Source organism: Ambystoma mexicanum, chromosome 4p, assembly GCF_040938575.1.
Source record: "Ambystoma mexicanum isolate Mex_15411 chromosome 4p, UKY_AmexF1_1, whole genome shotgun sequence".
In the NCBI taxonomy this organism is placed as follows: Eukaryota; Metazoa; Chordata; class Amphibia; order Caudata; family Ambystomatidae; genus Ambystoma; species Ambystoma mexicanum.
The window spans coordinates 1,155,844,601-1,155,864,945 of record NC_090927.1 but is presented as its reverse complement, the minus strand read 5'-3'; the positions used below and the strand labels follow the sequence as shown (position 1 = coordinate 1,155,864,945).

Below are 20,345 nucleotides of genomic sequence, written 5' to 3'. Positions count from 1 at the left end.
AAAGAAAGAGTTCAAAAAGGCAGAGCCCATAAGAATGAATGAGTGGAAAAAGGCTCCACTCATTCAGGATTAAAGAAAAAGGGTCCAGAAGTCCAGCACAAAGTGCTGGGGGTCTCACTAGGAGAGAAGATGAAGCATAAACATAATACATCTCCCTAACACTCGTCCCCACAGAGTGGGGACAGGAGGATCTAATCCACTGCTGGATGAATCTCTTGATCCAGTCAGTCATACTTTCTGGAGAGACCATCAGCATTCTTCTGTTTGGTACCTCACCTGTGCTCAATAGTGAAGTCAAAGCTTTAGAGGCTTATGGACCACCTCTGAAATGTTGGGTTTTCCCCTTTCATCTGCATCAACCACCTTAAGGGTTGGTGGTCAGTTTGAATCCTGAAAGTAGTTCCATAGAGGTATGGTCTGAACTTCTTCAAGGCCAATACAAATAAAAAAAATCACTTTCATTTGTGGCCCACCTAGTTCCCCTATTGTTTAGTTTTCTACTAATAAGGCAGGGGGGGTGCTCCCTGCCTTCGCAATCAAATTGACAAAAGACTGCTCCTATCCCTATGCTGGAAGCATCAGTTTGGACTAATAAGGCCTGAGTATGATCTGGGGCTCTCAGCAGTGGAACTTTACAGAGGGCATGCGTCAGCCCCTGAAAGGCTTTTTCACATTCCTCATTTCCCGTGACCTTTTATTTTGCAACATGTATTTATATTGAAACTTCAATGGTTACATTACCAGATGTGGCAAGAACCAGAATACAATTAGAACATAAACATTTCATTTTGTATGATTGTTAAACAAGAAATCCCTCCCTCATGAACCAAAGAAAGAAAAAAAACACCAATAATTTAAATTATCACACGACTAGGTACAATCGAATAGTTATATATTCCCTGCAAGCATTCTCATTGAACACCAGTATGGTTATTGCAAAGTTAGATGTTTCAATAACAGAGGCCGAAAAAACATCTGTTCTCTATCAGAGACATTCCAGGAATGGGCCCCAGGTTCGAGAGAACTTTAGCATTCGGCCTGCAAGCAGCATTGCCATTTTCTCCATCCCCATGATCTCCCATATCTTCACCCACCAGTAAGAGGTGCACAGGCCCTCTGTTGTCTTCCAAAAGCTTGAGTGGGTCATTTGTGCTGCCATCAATAATTGAGATATCAGATCTGACTTGGTGCCTGCCATTGGAAGTGTCCCTTCCTCAGGGACATCCCCAAACAAGAGGGTCAGTGGACACATGGGGAGCTGACTGTCTGTGATTTCCTTGATTTTGGATCTGATCTCTTGCCAATAGGGCTGTATGATGGGGCAGCTCCACCACATGTGGGCTAAGTCACCCAGTAGCCCCCACCATGCCAACAGCGGTCAGACTAATTTAGGTGAATTGCATGCAATCGCTGAGGGGATAAGTACCAACGGAAGCAACATTTGAGTGCCCCTTCTTTAATAAGAGTACATCGAGAGCTTTTATGTGCCCGGGTCCATATCTTCAGCCATGACTCTTCTGGAATTTCCAATCCCAGTTCTTTCTCTCACTGCAGCATTTATGGGATTTTCTCCCTGAAGACGCATTTTCGAGTAGACAATAGCATGTTGAGACCCTAATCGAGCTCTGTTCTTCCAGCACCCTGAGTTCTATGGCCGTAGGAGAGTGACAGCCCGCTTGCCTAACCTCAGTATTGGACACCCAGTGGCGCAGCTGCGCATAGCGAAAGCGTTCCGCCTCCAACAAATGAAATCTTTCCTTACATTCAATAAACGTGAGTGGATCCTCGTCCTTATAGAGATCTTTGAGCCTCAAGGTCTCCCCAGACCCCCAATGTTTGAATGTGTTTGTGTGTATGCCTGGTGAAAAAGCAGGGTTCTGAAGGATCAGGGAAAGAGGACCAACCCCCGGTTTGAGTCCCTGTTGCACGCATGCCTTGTCCCAGTTCTACAAGGTGGTGAGAGTGGTCACTAAGAGACTACAATGTGATTGTCGCACGTCTTTGCGAAGGAAGAGGAGGTGGCTTAAAGGGAGCAGGGAAGAGGCCGGCTCTAGTCTTCCATTTAGGTGAGTTCCAACCAAAGCCCATTCTAGCAGTGGAGCAATTTGAGATGCTCGAAAATATTTCTGAAACGACGGGACCCCAGGATGCCCAGCCCTTTTGACCCGGTGAGGAGTTTACGAGGGATTCGAGGCGATCTGCGCTACAAGATAAATTGGCCAACTGCTTTTTGTAAGTCCAGCCGCTCACGCTCTAGAAGTAGCATTGGTAACGCTTGGAAGATGTATAGTAATTTTGGGAGGAGAGTCATCAAAACAGCACAGATGCAGCCCAGCCATGATATCTCTTGAGAGTCCCAACACTGTAATAAGTCTATGGCCTCTTTCCATAGCTTCGTAAATGTTGGCCTTCACTAAGCAGGTATAGGTTGAAGTAATCTGCACCCCCAAATAAGACAAATAAGAGAATTCCCGTTCTGCCCAGCGAAAAGGAAAGGTCTCTCTTAAGATAACCAAAGCTTCTGGGGATTCCGCTAGACCTAGTCCCACAGATTTCCCATAATTAATATGGAACCCCGATACCCCTGCAAACTGTTCTAGAAGATCCGTCAGAACCGGCAAGGAGCATAGTGAGTCTCGAAGCGAAGAAAGCACAACATGTTGTCGGCATATAGGGCTACCTTATGGCTCTCCCCTCCATATGTCAAACCAGAGATACAGGGATGGAGGTGAATTCTTTGAGCCAATGGCCCCATAGCCAGGGCAAAACCCAGAAGAGACAGAGGGCAACCCTGCCTAGTTCCCCTGCCCAAGTGAAGTAAGGGAGACCAGAGCGAATTAACCTTGATTTGGGTGTCAGGAATCTGAAGTCTGCGAGCATCAGCTTAGAAAAGCACGGCCCAAACCCGTATGCTGGCAGTAGTAGCTTCAAATAGTCCCATGGCATGCTATCAAACACTCGGTGAGCGTCTAAGGATGGCAGGGATAGTCTCCCTGGGATTTGGGGTGCTAATGCCACAAGGTCCATCACCTGCCTAATGTTATCGTGTGCAGCTTGTTTTTTTATGAAGCCTGTCTGGTTGCTGGGAGGACGTCACCTAGTCAAGTAGCGATTACTTTGATAAATAATTTGGCATCAGTGCTTAGGAGCGCTATCAGGCATAGGATGAACAGTCTACCAGATCTTTCCCTGGCTTCAAGATTAGGGTAGTGGCCGATTCTGCCATAGCTGGCGTCATGGACCCAGAAGTTAGGAAAGAGTTAAACAGTTTGGTTAGATGTGGCACTAGGACAGTAGCAAATGTTTTATAGTATTTGTTAGAGAAGCCATAAGGCCCTAGTGCTTCGCCAACACTGCTACTTTAAAAGACTCCTAACTCTCTACAAAGGGTTAACTTTGGGACTTCTGACTCTTAGTGCACTAGGCCTCATCCTCTCTAGCAGGAAAGGACTTTTTAAGTGCTATGGCCGGATATCATAAATGTGTCAAGTATTTTCGGACTATTTGAATGGTTCTGTTACTTAACTGTTTTTCTTCTCTGACTTTACTACCGGCAGTTTCCTAGTGTTCTTACTTGAATCTGATCCAACTGTCCAAAAAGTAAAGTGTTGGTGCTCTTTTACTGGCCTTTCGTTTTCATTGCACACTATTTCCAGTTCAACAGAATAGGGTGGCCTCTCAGAATCTGCCCGCAGGGTTGATTCCTAAAATCCATCTTAAGATACACATTGTGATAAAGTACCCTGCCTGACACGTGGAACTTCCAGTGAGGTGACCAAAGAGACCGGGCACCTATCTCCCATCCTAGGGCAGAGGGCAGTGAAAGGGAACGTATTGGGGGTCACTGGCCCTTTTAACAGGGGCTACATATCGGTCGAGCATTCCCCAAAAGTGCCAGAGTCATAAGACCCCCACCTTCCCTGACACCCAGAACAACCCCTAACTTTGTTTCTGTTGCTGGCCAAGCAGCTAATGTTTTCCCTTTAAGGCAGCTAGACTCACGAATGTAAAGAAACACCATGGCAAGGGATTAATTTTCCCTCACTAGAGCAGATGAGTAGCCGACTAGACACGTAGAAACCTCGGAGTCTAATGCAGTGAACTTGACAATAAAAAAATATTATTGTGAGGAATTCAATTCCTCTTGCAGAGGCAGGGGATCATTTGAGTAAGCACAGTAAAGACCACTGTCCCCATCCTGGTTCTGGAAACTGCCAGGGCAGTGACACAGATGGCCAGGTCCCACCACGAGCCAGTCCAGTGGATGTTGGTCCCCGGAAAGATCCCCTGGTCTGAAGTATCGGAAGGATCCCCTGGTCAGAGGTGGCAGTGGACAGTCACATTATTTCACCACTAGCCAGTCGTGTGTGTCTTGACCCTAATCGACAGATCAGTCACAAAAGGTTGCAGGATAAGCAAAACGAGCCCCCACCCACTCCCAGCCACCAAGATAAAGAGTGTGGAACTTGTACCAGACAGTTCCAACATCAAAGCAAGCAGCGTTCCCTTTAAGGGGAATGGTTTCCACTGTGTTAAGGAAGGCAGAGGGTACACTGTCAAATTTGCCGGCTTAGCCGGCACCTCCATGGGAACCATGCTTTTGGTTTTGTCACGGATTCCAGGGAACTTGCATTTCTGCAGAGACGAGAATTTCAGTCCAAGACATTCCCAACACATAGACATGGGTTCGGGGAATGCCATTTTAACTTCCACAGTACTGCGCAATAAATGGTAACACAACAGAACCAACGCCTCGCCACCTACATGGGCCACGAAGATTAAAGAAAGAGTTGTCTGAAAAAGGGGGGGAGGAACGAGGGGGAGAAAGTGAGAGAGGAGGAAGAGGAAGAGTAGGAGGAGAGAAAGTCGGAGCTAGAAAGAGAGTATGAGAGAGAAAAAGATAAAGAGAGAAGGGGTTGGGAACCCCTTAAACCATCAGCCCGAGGAAGAGAAGCAAAGCGGTTGGGTACACACCCTAAGCAAACTCCAAAGGACTGAGACCTTGAAGGGGTATCCCAGAATGCATCCCAAGGGCGTGCTGACTCAAGGGCTAAAACCCCAGGCAGAATTTGAGAGCAAGTAGAGCCAGGGAGCCCAAGAACATTGAACTTCGCTTAAGTCTTCAAAGATTTTCTTATTTCAGCCCAACATGTGCATTTTGTAAATTTTTCCAAAATAAAATTGCATGCAGAACATGCCCACCTTGGCCTCCTTTCTGATCCAGGTTCCCCGCATGGGAGTATATAAATAGGTATCCCTTTCTGGTCCTTTCGTATTCAATATGCTCCACAGCCCTATAGGTATACCTATCTACTTTACTCCCCAGAATTAGGAAAATGCTCCCCAGACATAAAAAGCCGGAAGTGACAGTAGGCAGGTGTCAGCAGCACGTTGCCACCTGCATTGCTGTGTTCAGACCACAGACAGCAGCAGTGAATGCCACACAGAGGAGCTCTACTATCATACTATCCCATCTAAGGAAGGCATATATGTTTAAAAGCATCTTTTAATATATAATTACTTGAACAAAGAAAGTATAGTGTACAACACAAATACAGAGGTTTTTAAGGGAACATTTATTTTGCTTACCTAAAAATACTCCAGGATAAGAACTGTTGTTTTCTTCCCTAAAATAATCTGTAATGCCCAACTTCCTAAAGTAGAGAGTCAAATACGCCCAGCTCATAATCTTATTTTGATCCCTAGCACTACTGAGTGGCAGACATCTGGTCAAAGGGTACAACACTAAAACACCATTACTTCTCACCTTGATTTAATGTGGAGAGGGTTGCCAACCCCAACTCTTGGAAGTGAAACTCTGGGTGGTTGAGGAAATGCTTGAGGTAGCACAAGATTTCATCCGTTCGGAATCTGAACATGGGGACCAGTTTTTCTGTAGAAATTGCAAGAATGACAAACATGTAATAAAAACTGTTAAAAGAGAGACACGTGAAGGCAAATGAAAACAATCACGCCACACAGGACAACCTGCTAGCTTGGCAGCTGGCCGCTCACTGGGTTCAACCTATTGCTAGATGCTTGGCATCGGAAATCGAGCATCTAACAGTCTGCTATTTAGCATTCTCTACTCCACACAATGGTGACATTTCGATTGCCCCCCCCTTCCTCAGAGTAGATTTTAATGAAAAAACTCATCAAAATGTTTAGGGGAACGTTAGAAAAGTATATATATGGGGTGTGGGGGTGGTCGGGAATTGGTAAAAAATAATAGTCGATGAGTTTTTTCGGTACAAAATACTCGGGAGGGGGAAAAACCCATCGACATTTCACCCATCAATGAAACGACAGAGCCTTTTGTTATGCCGTATAAATGTTGCCTTTTGGATGCGCGAGAGCTTATTTGCATCCTTGTGGTCCATGGGTGGATGTCATTGCAATCTTTGGTTGGTGTCAACGATCGAGCAAAGGATGTTGGCGGGGGTCCCAAAAAATCATGCAAATCTTCACTGACTCCACTGAAAGATTTTTCTTGTCTATAAAACATACATATAGGGTTACGTGGAATGAGCTTGGCATGCTGCTAATATATCCAATATTTCTGTTGAGCTCAATCTATCCCTGGTTTGGTAGCACCTAAACAGATAATGGTGTTATAAATGTAGCACTAGATTTATCCTGAGCTAATTGACCACTACCAAGTTTGAGGTCTGCATCCCTCCAACAGAGACTCTGGTCAATTAATTCATGACAAAGCCTCCTAGAATTGGCATTAACACTATTAGAACATGCTGCCTTGCCCAATGAGAATTGTCGGGTTGTTTAAAGCATCACTGCATCTTCTGCAAATTGTCGGCTCCATGCACCCACAGCTCTTGAATAAAACTGTTGGTTACAAACAGGGGCTGCCCATGATGATTTGCCTGGTTCCTGCTGTAAGATTTATTCAGTTACAGCAGGAGCCTCTCTCCCTTGCCATGTCCACCTTTGCATAGCTATCCTATGTCTGGCCCATCTCAGGCTGGTGCTCAGTCATGAGTATCAACAAATCAGTGTCAGGTTGCTCACCAGGTCAGGATCCATTCTCGCTGCTTGGTGTGCAGTTCGTTACTGACTCAGCTGCTAGGTTATAAACTATTATACATTTTCAACTCAATGACAATGGCATTTTTTGCTCATACTATCAACAGCCCCAAGCTGTTCAGAAACAGAGCAACATGTGATCTTACTGGCAGAAAATACTATCGAAAATGGCATTTTAGGGGGGCGCTGTTGCATGGTGAGCGGATGAGGACGTGAGCCTCTGCTGCTCCCCCGGGGCTGCCGATATTCTGCTTTAAAATCCTGTTTCCTTCAACAAAATAAAGATATTTGTGGTTGCAGGGGATCACCAAACTCTCCGGCATACCGCTGCAATCCCCATCAAAATCGGGGCATTTCAAGGCCGGGATCGGTGAGCTGTTAGCCTGAGGTGGCCGCGAAGACCTAAGTGTTAAAACAGGCGACCGGGAGGTTGCAAGGACAGTGACCCGACAGCCGTGGCCGGATCGCCAGCTGTGCCTGGTGCTGCTGTTGAGTGATCCTCTCTCCTCATTCTCCTTCACCTCTCTTGCTCCAGCCTTGGCCGACCTCTGCAACCTCTCCTTTGCCACTGGAGTTTTCCCCTCTCCTCTCAAGCACTCTCTTGTGCACCCGCTGCTCAAAAAAATCTCTGTCGACCCATCTATTCCAGCAAACTATTGCCTGATCTCCATCACCCTTTTCCTGGGAAAACTCCTGGAGAAGCTGGCTTTTGCCCAACTTACCCTCCACACTGAATATATTGGTTGTGTTCATGACCATCAGTCTGGCTTTAGAACAGCCAGAGGCACGGAAACTGCTCTTCTGAATACCTGTGAAGACCTGCTCTCAAATCTTGACTCCAACTCTCCCTCTGTCCTCATTCTTCTTGACCTCTCTTCGGCTTTCGATACGGTAAACCACAACATCCTGATCACCAGTCTCCATGATACTCTGGGCATCACAGATCAGGCCCTGGCGTGGCTCGCCTCCTTTCTCTCTGACCAGCCCTCCCAGGTGGAACTTGGGCCCTTTCACTCCTCTATCACTCTCTCTATTTGTGGTGTCCCACAGGGATCTAACTTGTGCCCCTGGTTCTTCAATATCTACCCCCTGGCCCACAAGATCTCTACCTGTACCTCTAACTTTCAATGTTATGCGGATGACAGAGCTGTCTTTTAGGCAACCCTAAACCTCCTCCTCCTCGCTCATCCCTGACTGTCTATCCGCAATTCAGTCCTGGTGTGCTGCTAACGAACTCTGCCTGAACACCATTAAGACAGAGATTGTCCTCAGTGGGACCCCTGCTCCCGCTTTCCCACTGGCTCGCCTCCCTTGGCCCTGGGCCCTCACCTACCAATGAGGCAAAAAATCTTGGAGTCATCTTCGACTCCACTCTCTCCTTCTCTCCACACATCTCCGACATCTCCAAAAAGTACCACTACCAACTACACCTCTGCAAAGGTATTCTACCCTTTCTCACTTTCCCCCAGAGGCTCACTACCTTGAGAGCCCTGGTTCCCTCTAGGCTGAACTATTCCAACAGCCTCTTTCTCAACCTTCCTACATCTACTCTACGTCCTCTACAACTCATCCAGAACAGAACCGCAAAACTTATCCTTGGCCTCAAGCCCAGGGACCGCATCTTACCAGCGCTGAAATCCCTCCACTGGCAACCCGTGGCTGCAAGGATCAAGTTCAAGACCCTCTACATAGTCACAAGGCTTTCTGGATCCGGGGCCCGCACTATCTACATCGCTCTCTTCCGAAATACTCTCCCTCTAGAGCCCTCCGTTCATCCTCCTCCAACTCTCTGCGGATGAGCCACTTTCACAGAGATTTGGGGGTAGATCTTTATCCTCTGCAGGTGCCTCCCTCTGGAACAGCCTCCCTGCATCTCTCTGTCTTAAGCCGGAGCACCTTCAGTTCCAGAAACTCCACAAGACCTTCCTCTTCTCTCTTACTTTACCCTGCTAACCTCTGTTCTTTTCTCCCCATCCTACTTCTCCTCCTAACTATGCTCAGTTTTTGCTGACTGGTTGCCTGGTTCACCTCCAGAGCCTAACAGGTCCCAGGGCCTCCCACCCCCCGCCAGGTCTTTGCACTTGCATCCGGGGCACTGCACTATCCCTCAGCACTACTGCACTTTCTGCTTACGCGCCATGAGCGTGGCAACCTCTCTGCGCTTAACCCAGGGCCCTGTTGGACTGGACGCGTTTGTCCCCCCCTTTTCTCACACCTCCGTTTGTACGCATGCACTAACTAAATGTACTAGGACTAGTACGTTTGTCTGTCCTGTTCCCCCCTCCCCACCTTTTCTGTCCCCCCTACCTAGCTGGTTGAAATTCTTAACACTTCATGCACTTGTGCTAGGAGAAATGCCACCAGGCCTAGTATGCTAGGTTTTCTGTTTAGATTATTCGGAAACTTCAAGGCCTAAGAACGATTACTGTCTTGAAGCGCTTTGAAGCAGTCCACGTGTGCAAAAGCACTGTATAAATAAACAATAACAATTACAAGTCTTGGTGATGGAGGGGGGTCCTGGGTGGGGACCAGAGTGGGCCAGTGAGCCTGCAGGAACAGGCACCTGCTCGCGGAGTGGAGGACAGCACTGCTGTAAGATAGCCACCCAATGCCGAGGGAGCGGCGGATATAATGGAGGAGGGCCGGAGCGGGCCCTGTCTGTGATAGTACGTGGAGCTGCAGCCACCGGGCAAGGGCGCACCGGAGACCAGCGTACATAGCAGGCATAAGGTCGCCAGGCCAGAGGCGGTGAAATATTGGCAACAATCAACAGTGGGATCCGCTGCCAGGCCCTGGAACCATCTTAAGGGGTGGGACAGGAGTGAGGGAATCCCTGCACAGGGCAGACCAGCCCATGAATGCGGTGAGGACAGGCAGGAATAACAGCAGCAATGGTAGGCATTTACCGTGGACACATTCTCCAAGCCCCTCAAATTAATACCTCCACAGAAGCTGCTCTTCATTATTTTGGCTCCTTTGCTGCCTCCTTGCAAACATATCACCCAAACGCTCAAGGGCAGTGCCGAAATCTGTGACACTATAAGGCTTGCAACCTTCACCACCCTTTTAAAAAAAAAAAAGAAATTCTGCATACTTCTGTCCTCCCATGCGGACATAGTGCAGATAGACTTGAATTGGCTGGAATTCCCTACACAGGGGCGCACTCTGGCAGCTCGCCCGGGGCAACCAGAGCTGGTGGGCCAAAAGAGTGCACAGAGGTAGGAGGAGGAGACGAGGCACGTGGGGTGGATAACCTGGGCAAGGACCTCTAAAGCTGGGTGAGCAGGCAAGCGAACATCGCAGGGCAGGCCAGACACACAAAAGGGTCAGAGGACCGCTGATTATTCTGGTGAGGAGTGGGACCAAGCGGGGGTCCCCGGCCCAGGGCTGCTGAGTGCCTCCCGCAGATACGATAAACCCGGCACATATGCAACATCATCGTCACAGCGAGGCACAGAATTGGTTGCCCTGGGATTTAATCAGAGGGAAAGGCTGCTCCATGCAGAGAAATTAACAGAGCAAAATAGCAGACACCGTGAAGGTCCAGTGACGCACCAACAGCACTGGGGACAGTCCCCTGGGAGAGCCAGTTTGGGAACACGCATCTGTCCTGGGCCCATGGTGGTGGGACCCTGAAGCTCCGGCACGGGTGGAGGTGATTGCCGAGGGAGGCTGAGGTAACGACTGGGTACCAGTGTCTGGATTGCAGACATGATGGTCAAGGACAAGGTTAAGAAAACGGGGATCCAGCACAGGTTTGGTCAGTACACAGTGGGGGGCCCCCTGCCCACAGCAACCCCGATCACTGCAATGCTCGCCGCAGGACAAGAGATGCAAACCTCACAGATTTCCCTCACAGACATTATGAGTGCTGTTGAGGAGTCCAGATCATCTGTCGAGGAGAAGATCGATGGCCGCTCAACCGAGGTATCGTTTCTCCAGCAGGACCTGCGCAGCCTTGCATCGCCAGTGAGAGAGGCAGAACAGCACATTTCAGATTTCGAGGATGCGCTTAAACGGATGGAGAAGCAACTCACAGTGGTCTCCCAGAAACATGCTCATTTGGAAAGCAGGGCCGAAGACAGTGAGGGGAGATCAAGGCGTAACAACCTGCACATCCTGGGGGTGGCGGAAAGGGAGGAAGGGCCCAGCATAGAGCTCTTCCTAGAATGATGGCTAGTAGAGCTCTTTGCCCCCAAGAAGTTCTCCAATTCTTTCTCCATCGAAAGGGCGCAACTGGTCAGCTGGTGCCCGAGGCCCCTCCCTGCACCATAATTGCCAGATTCCTGAATTTCTGCGACCGGGATGCTTTGCTGCAGATAGCAAGGGCCTCGGGCCCCACAACCTACAACAGATATTGGATTGGGTTCTTCCCAGATTATATCAGGGAGGTCCAGAAGGCTCGCCAATCCTTTGACTCGGTCAAAAAGGGAAGGATTTCACTGGGTATTAAATATGCCCTTTTCTTTCCCGCACAGCTAAAGGTATACCATGAGGGCAAAGTGCAGCCCTTCAACAACCCCAAGGAGGCGTGCATCTGGCTAGAAACTCAAATATTGTCTGCAACGAGACCCCAGCATCCGTGAGTAAGGCCGAGGTCAGAGCCTGGGTCATCTCTGGTTCTCTTTGAGACTCAACCTTTGGGACCTTCGACAGGAGCCACAGAGGTTTCGGAATTGATGGATAAAGGCTGACTCATAACTTAACAGGCAAAGAACTATGCCTACCAGATCCTTCCAGTGGGTGCATGGTATGGGGTGGTCCCGGGCAGGGTACGGAGGAAGCCTGAGCTGCTCTAACGGTTACCCTGCAAATGGTTGCAATGTTTTTCCCACGTCCTTTTGACGTGTTGTTTGGCCGACAGGTGCTTCTGGTGGGGGTGGGAAGTATGGGGAGGTTTCTGTTGTGGTTGTGTTTGGTTTGCTGCCTAGATTGGGACTTCCAGAGGTGGTGAAGTGGGACATGGATCACGGGATACTTGGGGAACCGGGGGTGCTGGCAAGAGGGTGCTGGCTGGCAGACTACGGGACACAATTCCTGAGGATAGATGGCACATGATGGGTGGTTTCTCTTTTGACGTGGAATGACAATGGGCTAGGCTCCAGCATTAAATGCAGGCTGGCGCTCCAGTTCCTCAATAGATATTCACTAGACATAGCTCTCCTAACAGAAACGCATTTGGCCTGGACAGAATGTATCCTGGTTTCTTGAAGAGGGCAAGGGGAATGCTGGTCCTCATACACAAGAGGGTGCCATTTCAACTGCAAGAAATTCGGGCGGACCCGAGGGGGAAATTTGTTGTTGTGATAGGCGAACTGGGGGGGGGGCATTTGGGGTGGCATTATACGGTCAAGCTCGAACTGCTAAACAATCTCCAATCAATAATAATCCTGGACCAAGCTGACAAGTGGGTACTGGGGGGACTTCAACGAGGTCATGGTCATTGGCGTGGATAGCATATTGGTAATAGAAAGCCGGCTCTTCCTACCAAGCTACATTCCTTTGCTGCTGCGCTGGGGCTGGTGGATGCGTGGCGGGCACTGCATGCGTCAGAATCTGGTTTCTCATTCTTTTCCAATGCGCATGCCTCCCTATCACAAATAGATTACTTCTTTGTCCCTCAAGGGATGGCTCACGGGCTCCTGCTCACAACATTTCTGGCCAGGGGAATCTCAGATGACTCCCCGCTTCTCATGGAGCTTAAAAGCGGGCAGACAAAACCCATGGCATTATGGCGATTGAACACATACTACTTGGGCATCTCTGAGGTACTGGAGGGTTTATCCCAAAAGCCGACGGAATACTTTGCTTTAAACGAGGGGTCGGTTGACAGCCCGGTCAAACTATGGGAGGGCTATAAAATGGTACTCTTTGGGGAGCCTCTCTCAGTTGTGCCGGCCAGATGCTGTCAACACACCCAGCATATAGAGGAGGCTAAGTCTTCCTTGGTGATGGCGGAAGAGGAGTTCCTGGCCTCCGGGTCTCGGAATTCGCAGGAGGCTCTAATCACAGCGCAGGAAGTCCTACTGTAAGGAAGGCATGCTTTCAAAGTAAGACAGACACAAGTGATCACAGTTCAAGGGTGTCTATTGAACTTCATTGGGGGTATCAAAAACGCCTATCTAAACCTAAATCTAAGATGGGAGCAAGCTACAACCATCAAATAATAATAATAATAGAGTCCTAGTGGGGTCTAGTCAAATAAAAAGAGCATACTTGCCAATCCTTACCACTATGCTACAAAAAGAAAGAAGTGTTCACAAAATGATGAGGCAGGATGTTTAGGCCATTGGCCTCCCTTGCTCATGTTTTCAGCACAGGACAAGGTGGGTCACTCAAGCACATCACACTCTTGGGCTTCTTCAGCACGAGGTCACAGTTCCTTTTACCAACATCAGGGCCTTCTATGCCCAAGTCTCTTTCGTTGAAAGTTTCTTGCTTCAGAGGGTCTGATGTACCAGAAACAACAAAGAAAAGTTCCTTTCCAAATATTCAAGTCGGGCGATTTACTTTTCGCCTGGGATCCCCCTCAGCCGGGCTCTGAGCCCCTTTTAAACAATTAGCCTCCCTCAGTCGGGTTCGGACCAACCTTAATTTGCAGGCATCCCTCAGTCGGGTTCACATTTGCCACAATAATATCTTCTCAGGTGAGTTTTACTGTTCACCCCGGATCCTGCTCGTCCGGGCTCAGACCGATTCCGGTTTGTAGGTAATCGAAGACTTTCGAATGTGCAGGAGATTCAACTTAACCTGCTGCAGGACCACTTCGATTTCACCGTTCAATATTTACACTCTCTGGGGGTACCAAACAAGAGACCTTGTAGTGAGCACCCACGTGGCACCGGACCACTCTGTATCTGGTAATTATTTTGGTTTCATGAAGTTCAATCGCACACAAGTTCTTTGTTCAATTTGCAATGTTGCCATTTTCACCTTTGAGCATAACTCACTCCGGTCTGCTATCAGTTTCTCCCGACTCACCGGCTGTGCTGAACTGGTTGGCGTTGCTTTGCTGTCGGAGTCAAGGACAGTACCACAGTGGCAATTGCTTCTCCTTGGCTATCAATGTGGGAGGGCCCTGTGTACCTTTGACACACGCTATACCGTTCATCAGCTGTAATTCCTGGTCTTATGTTTCTTTTCCTTAAGGCTTTGTGAAAATCGAGATCCCTTCCTGAAAAGGGCAAGGGTAACTCCCTCCTTGTCGTCCTCTCTGGTCTCGCCGCATTTCTCCTCGGTTTAAACTGCCATCCCAGAATAGCTGCTTCCTCGTGCATTTGACCTTGATCAGAGTGTGCTTTCGTGCTCCGCCTTTTATCCGTGCGGGGAAGTGTGATGTAGTTATCAGTAATTGCCTGACTCTGCTTCACCCTTGTGTTGGGACATGTCTGGTATACGGCTCTGGTATTAGTCCGTTGTCTCTCACGATAAACGGTCTGTGAGGAAGTGTTTGTGTCGGGAAAGGGGGGGGTGAGTTTCTAGGTATGCTACATGGTAGAATGGGGAAAAGGTGTCATAAAGAAGGGGATACCGCGTCTCACCCTTCAGTGTCCGACTTCCACTCCCAGAAGACCCCCCATCCAGGTTATCCTCCCGCACTGGTCTACCCTTTGGAACTGGATCCAATAGCGATGGCCGTGTCATGGCCACTTGGGTGGCAAATCCCTGGGGACTAGCGGGTGTGACACCTTGAGGTTTCTCACACTACATAATGTAGCCCTGGACAATGCGAGAACGGCACATTGGGCGGTGCAGAGTCAGATTCATGACTCAGGGGATAAGGCAGGGACCATCCTTGCCTGGCTCGAGAAGCGAGACAGAGGAAGGGGACACGTAAGAGCCATACAAGGCCCAGAGGGAAAGACGCTAACAGAGGACTTGGATCTCGCAGAGGCATTTGCAGCAGTCTATGAGGAGATGTACTGCCCCCACCGGTGGGACGCCCAGTAGATGCACTTGATGCAATGGCAATTCCTCGTCTCGCAGAGCAACAGGTACCGGGGTTCGACTCGGAGATTACAGAGGAGGAGGTGGTGACAGCGCTCACTCAGCTCCAACCTGGCTAGACCCCTCGGGCCCAATGGATTCCCAGTGGAAATATGGAAGCGACTGGGACACCTGGTAGTGGGTCCGATGCATCGCCTATTCATGCAATATAAGGGAGATAGGTATCTCCCTCCAGACATCAAAAAGTCATGCATTGTGGTGCTGCCAAAACCGGGGAAGTCACCGGAACTCTGTGCCTCTCACCGGCCGATATCATTAATCAATGGGGAGACCAAAATCCTGGCATGGTCTTAGCTAACTGTCTACTAGAGGTGATAGACTCACTAATACACCTGGAACAATGCAGGTTCATGCCCTCTAGATCTACATGCATGAACTTTTGCAGGGTGCAGTGTGCCATCAGTCAGGCCTCTGTGATACCAGACCCACTAGCGCTCCAGGCCATGGTCTCTCTATGGGTCATCATGGGTCAGATGGGATTTGGGTAAAGTATCATGTCATGGATCAGGCTGTTGTATGAGTTTCCCAGAGGCGGTGGTACGAGTTAATGGTGAGTCTTCCAGAGATGTTACCCTGGAGCGAGGGAACAGGCAGGGTTACCCACTCTCTCCCTTGCTGTTTATGCTGGCTATAGAGCCGCTGAAGTGCACTGAAGTGGGTTGAATTCACATGGCCATGGGGTGGGGGGGGGGGGGCGAGTTTCTCTTTTTGCAGATGAACTCCTAATTTATATGAGCAACCCAGTGATCGCTTGTCATGCCATAACAAACATACTAGTGGAGTATCAGGGGTTTAGTGAACTCACGGTCAATAGAAACAAATCTGTTCTCCTTCCCTTACAGGGGATGGGACGAGGCGATCCCCAGGCAAGTATCTGGGCATCCATGAGAGCAGGAATCACGCATATTTCCTTTGACTCAACTTGCAACCGTTGATAAATTCTCTGTGGACACGATACATTGGCAGTCACTCCCACTGATGATGCTGGGCAAGGCGGCCCTTTTCAAGATGCTGCCATCGTCTCTGTATGTTCTACAGGGCAGCCCACTCTTGGTCCCTAAACAGTCTTTGCAACGACTGACGGCATACTCTGGGGATTGCTCTCGGGGTGAGAGGAGGGACAGCCATGTATCGCGCTCAAAACTCTCCAACGTTCGGTATGGGAAGGGGGCATTGGTCTGCCCTGCCTCCACGGGTACGATTGGGTGGCGCAACTGGGGGTAGTGAATGATTGGCTCCATGGCGATCCCAGGCTTCTCCACATAGCGGTCGAGATAAGCAGAATGGGACAGATATCACCCAAGCAAGTACTGTACAGAGATAAGAAGGGGACTGCAGATCTACCCATGATGACACTATACATCCGACAAATATGGGCTGACGCCCACCACCACATAGGTTGGGGCAGGAAACCTACTCTGGATCGGCCTCTCTAGAACAATAAATATCTCCCGGAAATACAAAAAATTGATAATTTCATGAGTTGGGAGGAACGGGGAGTACATGCTCTCGCAGATTTGGTGAGGGATGGGGCAACTTGTTCCATTTGGTGCACTGCAGGATACCTTTGAGTTACCAAACAAGGAATGCTACAGACACCTGCACCTAACCCATGCCATTGGTTCTCAGTTCTCTGCCTTAGAGGGGGTTCCGAGGTGTCCCCCCACCCCCGGAAGCCAATCTCTTTGCAGAGTGAATAGCCACCAAGGTCACCTCCACGTTGTACCAGGTGCTGACGGCGTTTGGGGCCCAGGAGTTGTCCCGACTTAAAAAAACAATGGGAGAGGAATGTCGGACCATTTGAGGCGGAAGAATGGGTAAAGACACTCATGTTCCCATGGGATATCGGAATAGCTGCCAGGCTCTGCTTAATCCAATATAAGATTTTGCACCATGCATATTATTCTCGGTGGCGATGGCACGGTGGGGAGTAGTGGACAGTGGTATGTGCCTGAGGTGCGGAAGGGTAGAGGGCACCTTTTTCAACATATTATGGAGCTGTGAACTGATCCAGATGTTCTGGGGGAAGTGCATTCGTAGGCTATCTATGGTGCTGGGATCTCAAGTCCTGAGTGAACCCAAACTGGTGCTTTTGGGGATATGGGGGAGGTTGGGTTTACCAGATATGAGAAAATGTTCCTATCTGTGACGCTGTGGTTGGCGAAGAGGCTTATTGCTGCAATGTGGGGTCCAGCAGAAAGACCAAGACTTGGCCGCTGGTCCGCAGAAATTGATAGATGTGCATCCTTGGAGAGATGCTTTTACAATGCTAGGGGATGAACACAGAAATTTGGCAAGGTATGGGGAGGGGGGGATGATGGACAGTTGTGACACCTTCTTTGTTTGCTATTTTCCAGCCACCACGCATAAGACTGAACTGTTAACTGACGGGGTCCCACCCTGTGTCACTGTGTTCTTGTACTTGAACCCAATGCGATGTTCTTGACACCATGTAACCAATCATTGGCAATTATTTGTGTGTGGCACTATGTCCTTGATTTAAAAACTATAAAATGTTACATTAAAAAAATCAAAATGGTATTTTAAAAGAAAGTGCGATCTGGCCATTTCAAGCGTCCTTGTACATTAAATTAATTTAGTGAATGCCACAAGGCCTTTGGCAAACATCTTGTACATTTTTTTAAAAAGAGTGCTAGAAAGCAACAAGGTAGTTTGGTGCTTATAAAAGCTGAACAATTAAAGAAATGTGTCTTTGAAGGGACACCCTGTCGACGCCTAAAATGAGGAGACACTCTGTTTCCACCTTGCAAGCATCCAATCATTTGCTATTGAATATTTGTACTGGTTGCCATTTTGGAGTTTCAAACGGCTGCTTTCAAAACTTCAAATCTTTCAAACAAACTCTTTTTGAATGCCAACTTTATTTACAGTCCCTTACCTGTGTAGAACCTGGGGATTCAAGGTTCTGTAATAGTCTTGGGTATTAGTTGAGCGCAGATATAAATTCAGCTTTTTTAAAACAAATCGTTCTTCATGAGTGTCTCATTCACGACAAGATTTAACAGCAAACACTTAACCATAGCTTCCATCTATCAGAGAACAAGCAGTGCCCAACACAACAGTACTGAAATAACATGGTATGCATTAAGAGAAGGAAATAAAATGATTGAAACACAGTACCAGGTTCAGAGCATAATTGTTGCCTGGCATATGTCCAAGTGTATCAGATTTTGGTGTCTGCAACCTTAGTATCCAGTTAGTAAGTGGCATCGTTTTGTATAACTAGTGTGTTACTGAACACATGGGGTCCCTGGGCCACCAACATGCTAAAACAAGAACAACTCACATTTTCCTGAAATGCTATGGGAACTCATAGGACCAATATATATGTCCTAAATATGTGGCCTTTTTTACCCTTTGGACATGTGCCTATAGTTTCAAATCTGGTAGAATGGGCAGACATTCGTGTGCCCTCTCCAAATCCCGGGATGCTGTTTTGTTCACCTGTGCACCGAAAGCCACTGGGGGCAAGGCATTCAAAAGGTTACATTTTATATGACATGCATTACTTACCGTAATAGCATTTCTGATGATTGTATCTGCTTAGATTCACATGCTGCGCATATGGTCCAACATCCAGTGGTAACCGCAGAGTATTGCATCTTGTCTTTCAAGGACCAAAAGGGGACGTCGGCATAGGCGTGTCTGTAACACTATCCCTATCGTGACGTGTGGTGTACCCAAAATCCCTCAAGCGCCGAGGTCCCTCCGATTGTATTTTTTCTGCCATGAGGGAGCCCAAGGCTATAGTGAGTGAGTACATAAAGAGAGGAAGTATTAAGACGACTATGTTCCTTCCACCGCAAGCGGCGAGGTAGGGAGGGCGCATATGAATTTAAGCAGATACAATCATCGGAAATGCTATTACGGTAAGTAATGCATGTCTTCTTATGCTTGTTAATCTGCATAGAATCACATGCTGTGCATAGACTAGCGAGCAGTACCCGGAGTTGGAGTTGGATTGTGAGAAGGAACAGTAGAGAAAAGATGTCTTAGTACTGCTTGTCCCACCTGAGAATCAGACCAAGAATGAGTGAATGACCTAGAATGAGTGTCTAGGCAATAGTGGTTTGTAAAGGTGTGTACAGAACTTCAGGTTGCCGCTTTGCAAATGGACTCAAGGGGAACATTTGCAATGAATGCTATGGATGCCCCAGTGCCCCGAGTAGAACGTGCTCTAGGCTTGAAGGGCAGTTCTCTCTTAGCAAGAGTGTAACATAGTGTGATGCATTTGACAATCCACCTTGAGATAGCTGATTTAGAGACAGGATCCCCTTCTCTACCAGCTGCCACTGAAACAAAGAATTGTTTTGTTTTCCTCAGTGGTTTAGTTCTTTCCAGGTAGAACATGACTGCCCTGCACACATCCATGCTAGTAGGGTTCTGGATGAAAGTGGGTAGTTCGATTGATTGGTTCACATGGAACTTTGAGATTAATTTAGGCGCAAATCTGGGATGTGTGGCAGAACTACCTTATCTTTGTGGACTGTAACAAAGGGGTCTAGAACAGAAAGTGCCTGTATTTCCCTAACCCTTCTGATAGAAGTGACAGCCACTAGGAAGGCTGTTTTATAAGTCCGGTCTTTCAGACTTACTTTATGCATAGGCTCAAAGGGAGCTCCCATGGGCCTGGTTAAAACCACATTTAGATCCCATCCAGGGGCCGGGTGAGAAATGGGAGGATAAATCCTCTTAACCCCTTCCATAAAGGCTTTAATCACCTGTATTTTCCACCACAACACTTTTTATTGTGATGTGGTGTAGGCTGACAGAGCAACCAGATGAACCTTTAGGGAATTGAAGACTAACCCACTGTCCAACAGATGGGTTAGGTACAGCACAATGTGTGTGGGTGAGCAATCAATGGGATTGACGCACTTGGAATTGCACCAGATAACAAAACGTTTCCATTTGCTGGCATAGCAATAATATGTATTTGGTTTCCTAGCTTCCCTGAGTATGTCCATGCACCTCTGAGGGAGTTGTAGGTGCCCAAACTCTATGACCTCAGGAGCCATGCTAATAAGTTCAGAGTTTGTGGGCATGGGGGTAGGGTCTCCCCCCTGTCTTGAGACAACATGTTGTACGGGCAGGGTAGTTTCACTGGTGGGGAGAGGGACATTTCCATCAGGTGAGAGAACCAGGTTGGCGGGCCCAAATGGGGGCCACCAGTATCATGGTAACTGGTTCCTGGTGCATCTTGTGCACCAGCTTGTTGAGAAGGGGAGTCGAGGGGGGAACAGTGCAGACAAATTTCCCTGACCATGTTATCCAGA

At 48.3% G+C, this 20,345-nt stretch overlaps 1 protein-coding gene across 2 annotated transcripts in view; it reads right to left on the bottom strand.

Annotated features, from left to right (window-relative positions):
• Window positions 1-20,345, bottom strand: part of LOC138453690 (uncharacterized) — a 724,495-nt gene that overhangs the window by 4,387 nt on the left and 699,763 nt on the right. For both annotated transcript variants that reach the window (XM_069606759.1, XM_069606758.1), the window contains one exon: window positions 5,768-5,893. In XM_069606759.1, the coding sequence (XP_069462860.1) occupies window positions 5,768-5,893 (126 nt within the window). The remainder of the gene's footprint in view (window positions 1-5,767; window positions 5,894-20,345) is intronic.